The sequence below is a fragment of the Gadus morhua genome, chromosome 13 (genome assembly GCF_902167405.1).
Source record: "Gadus morhua chromosome 13, gadMor3.0, whole genome shotgun sequence".
In the NCBI taxonomy this organism is placed as follows: domain Eukaryota; kingdom Metazoa; phylum Chordata; class Actinopteri; order Gadiformes; family Gadidae; genus Gadus; species Gadus morhua.
Window position 1 is genome coordinate 18,492,988 of NC_044060.1, and position 9,995 is coordinate 18,502,982.

The 9,995-nt window shown below is 42.9% G+C and overlaps 1 protein-coding gene and 1 non-coding gene across 2 annotated transcripts; one reads left to right on the plus strand and one right to left on the minus strand.

Moving 5' to 3' along the window:
- The first annotated feature begins 245 nt into the window (after positions 1–245).
- cyp24a1 (cytochrome P450, family 24, subfamily A, polypeptide 1) lies at positions 246–8,319 on the plus strand. The gene is made up of 12 exons (XM_030375591.1): positions 246–712; positions 865–1,055; positions 1,162–1,255; positions 1,382–1,475; positions 1,699–1,790; positions 2,115–2,226; positions 4,023–4,168; positions 5,794–5,960; positions 6,715–6,793; positions 7,040–7,237; positions 7,504–7,615; positions 7,866–8,319. Exons 1-11 carry the CDS (start codon positions 455–457, stop codon positions 7,612–7,614), a joined length of 1,542 nt encoding a protein of 513 aa, XP_030231451.1. The 5' UTR covers positions 246–454; the 3' UTR covers position 7,615; positions 7,866–8,319.
- An 810-nt stretch (positions 8,320–9,129) lies between these two features.
- Positions 9,130–9,202, minus strand: trnar-acg (transfer RNA arginine (anticodon ACG)). Its single transcript has one exon. It is a non-coding gene; the product is annotated as a tRNA-Arg (tRNA).
- Positions 9,203–9,995: the final 793 nt, after the last annotated feature.

A 9,995-nucleotide genomic window follows, 5' to 3' on the forward strand; every position in this document is an offset into this window, starting at 1 on the left:
TTTGGGCATTATAGACCTAATCTCTCAAATATTTGCCCATGGTGCAGATGTGTGACAGTAGTATTTGCTTTGCCAAAGTTTCGGATCTTCCAATCAGGTGGTCGCTCTGAATCATGGTTCAAACGAACCTTGTCACCTTCCATGAGGCATATGTGTTTATTTATAAAGCAAGAGGGCAAGGGCAATTCCTCGGTCTATTTGGGGTCATGCGGTGCTCCTAACGTGGACCCATCAATGAATAGTGGGCTCGACGGCCACACCATGCAGGACTGACCCCTGATTGGTTAGACACACAGCAGGAATAAACACTCTCGGGGTATATATATATTGTCTTAAGGTGTGACACTTCCAAGAAACGAGAAACCACAAAAAAGACACTAGCCTGAGCCTAATAACAGCTAAAGGGCATTTCGCCGAGTTATAGAGTCTCGACTCTCATACAGATAGATACAAAATGAGGGCGCAGATACAGAAAGTACCGCAGATAGTGGAGTTTCTGAAAAAGAAGTCTGTGGGACTGCAGCACTTGAAAGCGACATCGTCGGTGTGCGTGCTGGAAGAAAAGGATGTGGCGGCGGTTCCGACGTGCCCTCACGCGGCGTCCCGGGCACAGAGCATGGATGCGATCCCTGGACCCACCAACTGGCCCCTGTTCGGGAGCTTGATTGAGCTGATCCGCAAAGGTGGTCTCACCAGACAACACGAGGCACTGGTACGGTCACACACGTTTTTATGCATTAGGCTACTAACAGAAACAACAAAAGCTGTGTGTTTTTATCATCCAATTGTTATTTTTTTTATTATCAATCAACGACCACAATACAAATTGCTACTTTAAGAATTATTATTTTTTTTTTCTGGCAGGTCGATTATCATAAGAAGTACGGCAAAATCTTCCGGATGAAGCTGGGCTCCTTTGAGTCGGTGCACATAGGCTCACCTTGCCTCCTGGAAGCGCTGTACAGGAAGGAGGGAAGCTACCCCCAGAGACTGGAGATCAAACCCTGGAAAGCATACAGGGACCTCAGGGACGAGGCTTATGGACTCCTTATCCTGTAAGTAGCCTGCTTATATTATTATTATTCTGCTGGATCACTCTTCTTTAAAGCAGTTTTTCATTGATTGTTGAGTAATTAACGTTATAAACGTGCTGTTTTGTAGGGAGGGGAAAGACTGGCAGAGAGTGAGAAGCGCCTTTCAACACAAGTTGATGAAGCCCACCGAGGTGGTGAAACTCGACAGCAAGATAAACCAGGTAGATGTCATGCTGCATGACATAGCCTATATTGGATCTTGCATCGCATTGTTCGTTGTTCGATGTTTGCAATTTATTAATGACGGTTCTTTTGTGTTGTTGTCGTTTTTTTTTTAAACAAAATAGGTGTTAACAGATTTTGTGGCCAGAATTGGAAAAACAAACGTGAACGGAAGAATCAATGACTTGTACTTCGAGTTAAATAAATGGTCGTTTGAAAGTAAGTATTTTTTATGATTCTTCCTATTTGATGAAACGAAATGATTATTATTCAAATCTCATTTCTATCTCCTTATTTATTTATTTTTAACTGCGAGATGATGTAGGCCTATTTTAAGTTGTATTATTTAGGCCTTAAGAAATTAATCCCTGGACATAAATCACATGATGCTCTATCTGTTGAAGGACCCCTGCTAAATGTATATGTTTCTTCTCGGATTAAGCGATTTGCTTAGTGCTCTACGACAAGAGGTTTGGACTGCTCCAGGAGAATGTTAACGAAGAGGCCATGAACTTCATCACAGCTGTTAAAACGGTAGGTAACCTTTCCTTTCACTGGGGAATGAACCCTTTAACTCCAGGCAATTTACAGGAGTCATGCGTCCAGTGAAAAGAGAAATGGGAACTAATCCCCTTGACTCGGAAATAAAATAAATATACATCCTAAAGACAAAAAAATATATCTCAAACTGAGGTTACAGTTAATTAGGTCATATTTAACATCTAACTTATTCATGGAGATCCTATAACAGTGATACAAAATGATTGTGAATGTTGTGACCGGCTACTGATGATGGCTGCGTGAAAATCAGATCACATGTACACAATATTCATAACGTTTCTTCTTTTATTATCTCAGATGATGAGCACGTTTGGCACCATGATGGTGACGCCGGTGGAGCTTCACAAGAGCCTGAACACCAAGACTTGGAAAGACCACACGGCCGCCTGGGACCGCATCTTCAGCACAGGTAAGAAACAAGAACACACAGACTACATTGAACAATCCAACCTACTGCAGCAGGTGAAACACAAGAACACATCTACTGCAGTGATCAATAAAACCCACTGTAGCAGGTAAAACACAAGAGCACATCGCTGACATTGAACAATTCAACCTACTGTTGCAGATAAAACACGACTCACGTCAACGTAAAAAAATACAATCTTCTACAGTATAACTATGGAAATTGTTTCATAATATGACACCATATGCAGCAGGGACACATGGAGGATGGGGAGAGAGAGAGAGAGAGAGGGGGGGGGGGGAGAGAGAGAGAGAGGGGGGGGGGAAGAGAGAGAGGGGGGGGACAGAGAGAAAGAGAGGGAGAGAGGGATGAGTGAAGGGGGGGACAGAGAGAGAGAGAGAGAGAGAGAGAGAGAGAGAGAGAGAGAGAGAGAGGGGGGGGACAGAGAGAGAGAGAGGGGGGGGAAGAGAGAGAGAGAGAGAGAGGGGGGGGGGACAGAGAGAGAGAGAGAGGTGGGGGGCAGAGAGAGAGAGGGGGGGGGGACAGAGAGAGAGAGAGAGAGGGGGGGGCAGAGAGAGAGAGGGGGGGGACAGAGAGAGAGAGGGGGGGGACAGAGAGAGAGAGGGGGGGGCAGAGAGAGAGGGGGGGGGACAGAGAGAGAGAGAGGGGGGAGGGGACAGAGAGAGAGAGAGGGGGGGGACAGAGAGAGAGAGAGGGGAGGACAGAGAGAGAGGGGGGAGGGGACAGAGAGAGAGAGAGCGAGCGAGGGGGGGGACAGAGAGAGAGAGAGGGGGGGGACAGAGAGAGAGGGGGGGGGCAGAGAGAGAGGGGGGGGGGACAGAGAGAGAGAGAGGGGGGAGGGGACAGAGAGAGAGAGGGGGGGGGACAGAGAGAGAGAGAGGGGAGGACAGAGAGAGAGGGGGGAGGGGACAGAGAGAGAGAGGGATGAGTGAAAGCGGGGAGAGAAAGAGACAAAGAGAAAGGGGAGGACAGAGAGAGCTTAGGAGGGTAGAGGGAGAGAGAAGGCCTCTGCTCTAGGGGTAAATGACAGCCATACTTGTAGTAAACTGAATGACCTAAGCAGATGAAGGCTGCAAATAAGTGTTATATTGTGGGTTGGGGGGGGGGGGGGGGGGGGGGGGGGTCAACCGCGTGCTCTGAGTACGATGGTAGTTTGTTGTGCTCCTTACTTAGCAGTGATTTTGATATCAGACAAACAGATACCCACACACATATGTGCAAATAGAGACACACACACACACACACACACACACACACACACACACACACACACACACACACACACACACACACACACACACACACACACACACACACACACACACACACACACACACACACACACAAGCAAACAGAAGCCTGCGTTGCCCCATCCATATGAGCATACAGTGTGTACTTGTTGTTCTACTGGCCAAGTTCAGCAGATAAAATCGGTCGAGGGCTTTAACAAATACTGATACTGAGGTCATTTTGAGTTTGTTTAGTACTTTAAGTACAATTAGACAAACATTTGGCTAGTTTGTAAATGATTCTGTTAGTTAGCTAGTTGTTTTTAGTTTTTCATTTAGTTATTTAGTTTAGGATCGAAAAAAAGTAGGCCCACATAAAAATACAGCCAATGTCGAATTCTTAAACTCAAGGAAAAGGGCAGTGGGAGTTATTTTTAACAATTCTATATCTCTATGTTAAGGTAAAATCGGTGTGCAATTCGTCACAAAAGCCAAAATGCTTTGTGCATTTTGACCCATCATGTGACCATGTGTGTTCCTTGTCATCAGCCAAGGTGTACATCGACAAGAAGCTGAAGAGAGGTGAAACGGGGGCGGCAGATGACTTGATCGGTGATATCTTCCGCCAGAGCCGTCTATCCAAGAAGGAGCTGTACGCGACCATCACTGAGCTACAGATCGGCGGGGTGGAAACGGTCAGACCTGCTAAATATTCATTCTCCCACAACAGGTTCAAATGACAGGACCATGGCCTAGACCCCAGACCCCCCATTCTCAAGACTTCAACTTGCACAAATGAGTTTTCTTCAGTAGAAGGTCTTCAGTAGAATATATTCAGTCAAATATCTTACAATAGACTCCCCCGAAAAGTTATGCCATATCGTATTAGGACTGATAGATCTAAGGTTAGTTACCATGATACAGTGAACACAATATTCACCAGGAATTCAAGTTACAGAAACTTAAAGTCAGAGGGCTGAAATGGCACACACATTACCAGTACTTTTCACACACAGCAGACTGCCAAAAACATATATAACATGGACAAATGTTCATAAAAGGGCCATTGCATTATTTATCATATAAATATATATATATATATATATATATATATATATATATATATATATTAGAGCTGTCAGTTAAACGCGTTATTAACGGCGTTAACGCAAACCAAATTTGACGGCGTTAAAATTTTTATCGCGCGATTAACGCAATTACTTTATAAAAAAAAAAAAAAAAAAATTCTTTGGCTCAAAACAAAGAAGCAGTAGCCTGACTGCTATGTTCAAATGACATTTGTTCAAAGCAGTCGTTAAATTGCACTATAGGCTCTTTTTTTGTATCGTCTTGTTTTGATCAGTGTATATGCCAATGTTGTTATCAATAAAAAATCATTTGCACAAGGCAAGCCGATGCACTTCACCTTGTTGATAAGAGAATTAAAATGAGAAGAATTATGGGACAAAAAAATCAAGGGATATTTAGCATAGAAAAATAATTTGCGATTAATCGCGATTAATTAGAGTTAACTATGACATTAATGCGATTAATCACGATTAAATATTTTAATCGCTTGACAGCTCTAATATATATATATTTATATATATAAATATATGTATATGCATTACACAGAACAATTAATCATTAATAAAGAAAATTTATAAATAGTACTTAGTCAAAGATATCAGGATTATGTATTAAATCCCACAACATTTCTGAAAGCCTACCATAGTTTCCCGGCAAATTTATTGGGAACCCCTGGCCCAGATGGTATAATACATTACGCTAACTTTATAATTAGCAATTCCGCTCAATTCTCTCCAGCCTACAATGAAGCATCTGATCTACTTTTATAACCGCTTACTGTAACGGATTATGTATCGTTGATTAAGCCTTTAAAGGCTAACCTTTCACCTATATAGGCTGGGGTTGTGTGTGTGGGGGGGCTCCAAAAAGGCAAACAAACAGGTGCCGCGTTTACAGTGCTTGAAAGGCGGGGAGTGAACATGTTGTTTGGATGTTACTCAGGAACCTTTAAGGAATTCCTAAGGGCCTCTCAGGAACCCACACTGGAATGTACTTATAGAGTTCTCTCACTGAATAACATCTCCCTCATCTCTTTTCTTGTCCTCCTCCTCCTCCCCCCCGCCCCCCTCATACTTTTAGCGCCTTCCTACTCCTCTACCTCTAACCCCCCCCCCCCCCCCCCACACTCTCTCCTCTTTAACTGCTTCCCACCTCGTCTTCCTTATTTCCCATCGCCATATGTTTATTCGGTTTCTCATGTGTGTGTGTTTGTGTGTGTCTCCCCTTCCAGACGGCCAACAGCATGCTTTGGGCTATTTTCAATCTTTCCCGTAACCCGCGGGCCCAGGGCAAGCTGCTGGAGGAGATCAGAAGGGTGGTGCCGGCGGGGCAGGACCCGTGTGGGGAGCACCTCAAGAGCATGCCCTACCTGAAGGCCTGCCTGAAAGAGTCCATGAGGTAGGACCCAATCGCCGGTACACAGGGGTCTCCCGCTACCCCGAGGGCCTCGAAACCCCCGGGGGGGCCTTCCCACTGGGAGGTTATCGGGGAGGCAGTCAGTCACGCTTAGATCTGTCACTGCGTGAGAAATGGCTTTAGCGATGCCGCCGGCGTTGAGAGAAGGCAGGCTTAAAGGTGCAAGTGTAGTCGGTGTAAGTATCTGAAAAATGTATCCTAGGGCATTATTACTCTGAAACTGAGCACCGAAATGAAAAAAAAAAATTGTGTTTGTAATCTTTTTGGCAGTTATTCACAACTGCTTGACGCACACACATACATGGCTGCAGCATAAAGTGACCTAGTGCCACGGTGATTAGCTAAAGGTCTCACACACATGACTTGGGTTACAAAACAAGCACCATGGGATACAGGCATGCATCCCATGGTGCCCATGGTATGACCGGGAGCGCGCCCGGGCCTCCAAAATGATCACGTTCAGTCAAACTCCCTCCCCTTCCCACAACCCCTTCCCCCAGCTAGTGTAGTCACAAGTTGGTTTACTTGTGATTTAAGGGGCTCCAACACCACACATCATCCAGGGAATGTTCATAACTTCTGACAGCTGCATACCTGTATATTTCAACCAAAAACAACAACATTGGATCATGTTCAGCTGACGTCAAACAGCTTACCTTTGAGTGGATGCTTTCTAGCCCCCTCGAGAATCCATTCCAAAACGCTTATATTATAATTATTTTGCAAATTCTTTCAGGTTATCGCCTTCGGTTCCATTCACCAGCCGGACCCTGGATAAAGACACTGTGTTGGGCGATTACGCCCTTCCCAAAGGAGTAAGTGCATTGTTTTTTTTCCCCTTACAGTTGACCTAAGATATTGGCATGTGAAAAAAGCTATTTTGAAGAGCGGACATTTTGAGGTAGAAAAACAATTAACTCAGTGAATTAGGATCTGTCTGAATAGAACAGCATGAAGCGGATGAAATGGATGCGGCTTGGATGACACTCTTAACATATTCAACTGAAAGAACTGTAAGCTTACGCTTTATTTCACGTGTTCTTACTCCTCTCTGTGTACAGACAGTCTTAATGATCAACAGCCACGCGTTGGGGTCCAACGAGGAATACTTTGACGAGGGAAAGACCTTCAAACCCGAGCGGTGGCTCCGGGAGAACAACACCATCAACCCCTTTGCCTACGTGCCCTTTGGCATCGGCAAGAGGATGTGCGTGGGCCGGCGGCTGGCGGAGCTCCAGCTACACCTGGCGATGAGCTGGGTAAGGACTGGAGCAATTAGCACGGCCAACGGCTGAGGCCAGCAGAAAATAAAATCAATTTGAAGGATAAATTAATTAATAATAATAACAAATATATTCAGTAGTATACCATATGCCGCTTGCTTCAGTCTACTGTAGCGGCATTTTTTGTTTGTTATCCCAAGTAAGGGGGGCGGGGGGGTCAAGGTGTACGTTTGGTAGAGGGTTTTCTTTTGTGGTTATTTTTGAGATGTGAATCGCACTAAGCCCGTGTGTCCTTCTCGCAGCTGGTGAGAGACTATGAGATTGTGGCGACCGACGACGAACCGCTCGATATGATCCACTCAGGACTGCTGTCTCCTGACCGGGAGCTCCCTGTGGCCTTCCGCAAACGATGAGGTAACGAAACCTTGAGATGTGCACTTATGTACTATTTATGGTTCAGGTTAAAGAGTCTGTCAAATGGTTGAGACAATACGTAGGCTGAATTATACCTATAGCAATTACACCCAACTCTGTCAACCCTTACGAGAAATGTTAAAGAAAGGCAAAAAATGTATTCAGGCTGTTAATTCTCAATTAAAAAAGGTAAAAGGTGTTGTGCTGACACACTTTCAGGGTATTAATCTTTTATGTATTTTATGCCTAGGTCCCATGCTCCACTGTGGTGGACGAAGCAACAGCAACGGGATCCGTCTGTGACTGGCCCTGTGACTCCTTCCAATGCTGCTCTGTACATAGAGAAACAACTGTGTAATCACACAGAAAATATACCTCAAACTTTATACATTCAACTATTTAACTAATGCTTTTGATGGTTAGCTGACCAAATACGAGTTGTTATATATATAATATATATGTTAAAAATGTGATGAAATTCTTCAATGGATATTGTACAAAGGCTGCTGCCCTCAAATCTTAGTGAGTGTTCTCACCCAATGAAAATTACTTCATACTTTATATATTTTACTATAACTTATAGGCCTATCCATATAAGCATGGTATTTGTTTATTTCCATTGTTTATGTAACACGTATATGATTGTAATAATGCTCATAGTTTTCCCTTGAGAAATATTTTATTGAAATAAATATTAAAAACACCACTGTCTATATTCAATTAATTTTCATCTCTAAATAATTGTTCCGAATTCCTTCAGGAATCAATCAATTGTTGATTCTGTCAGGCAGATAATGATGCGCCCTTTCCACTAGGTGGGGTACTTTTCCTTTTGAAAACATTGACAGTAGCATATCGTTTTTACTGGATGCACGGAACACGGAACACCTAAATAAATTAATTAATTAGGTGGTTGTTTAAATGGAGCCTTTACTAAATACTGGGCTTTTAGAAATGTTATAATTCTATGGACCCCAGCAAGTCAAAATCCTTAATTACAAGACCGGTCCTCGCAGTCGAAAACCTTGGCACAGTGTCCCACCCCCGCCTGTGTGACATCTTCCAATCACAATATAGCTCCTGCTGCTTGCTTTCACGTTATTTTGATAGCACGGAGTATTTAACATAACCACATAGCTAGATGGTCTTTCAACATACTTTGCTCTTATAAACATCCATTCCACATCATATTGTCTCATTTCATATGGTCAAGTATATATCAAATCATATCAATAAGGATTTGGGACCCTTACTAGCAAAGAGTTTCTTCGGTAGATTTTGGATTCAAGATATGTGTATTTTTTGAATTACAATAAAATGGTTCCCATAGTAAAGTGCATTATGATGTTGCTTGATGGAATGTCAAATGTATTGAATGTCAAAAGTAGCCTAAAAATAAAAAGTCTTTACTGATAACCCTCGCCTCTCGCACCATCATCTTGTGTGGTTAATATCTTACTTTTGGATACATAACGGTTCTCAGCCCCATTTGATCTGTCTGTAGGGAAAAGTAACGAGCCAGCCAGGAGTCGAACCTGGAATCTTCTGATCCGTAGTCAGACGCGTTATCCATTGCGCCACTGGCCCGCTGTAAAACCTCTCAAATCGAAAAAAATATTTGACATAAAGGCTAAGACTGCCTGTAGTTCTCATCCCCTCCAATAGGTGGCAAAGCTCCTGTTGGACCAGATCACAAAATATTGTTTTCTATGAATGTTTCTATCCATGTTTCTATGATTGTAATTAACCAACATTTCCAAGGGGAGTTTAAATCTGCCGTTGAACAGTTTCGGTCAATTTTCACGATCTACTGCATCGATTGTTGACGCCAAGAATCGATTATTAATTTAAAAAAATGAATAATTAATTTTTTTATTTTATTTTTTTATATAGTTTTATAAAGCCTATTCACTTTTTGTGGCATCAGTTTGTCCTCTTATGTTTATGAAATGATATTGTTGTTATAATGGCAGCTACTTCCAAAAGGGGAAATGTTTGGATGTTTTCATTTCATTGGTTTAAAGGACCACTGAGGCCATGTAAACAGCACTGATTATCCTTATTTTGTTATTTTAAGTTTTATAGATCCTTAGCACTTCTTGTCAGTGTATCCAGTAATAGTCGTTTCAATAAATACAGCTATGTATGAATTGAGTTGCTTTGAGTTATCAATTGAACACACTATCCAGATCATACACAGCCAGTCAGCCACTGGTAATGGCTTAATTTTTTTTTAACAGTGTTCAGTGAAAATTCGCAATGCACCGCAATGCATCGCAATAATTCAAGTATCGCGATGCATCGTGATAGAATCGCATCGTGGCATGTGAATCGTGATACGAATCGAATCGTGACTTCTTTGGCAATACCCACCCCTAAT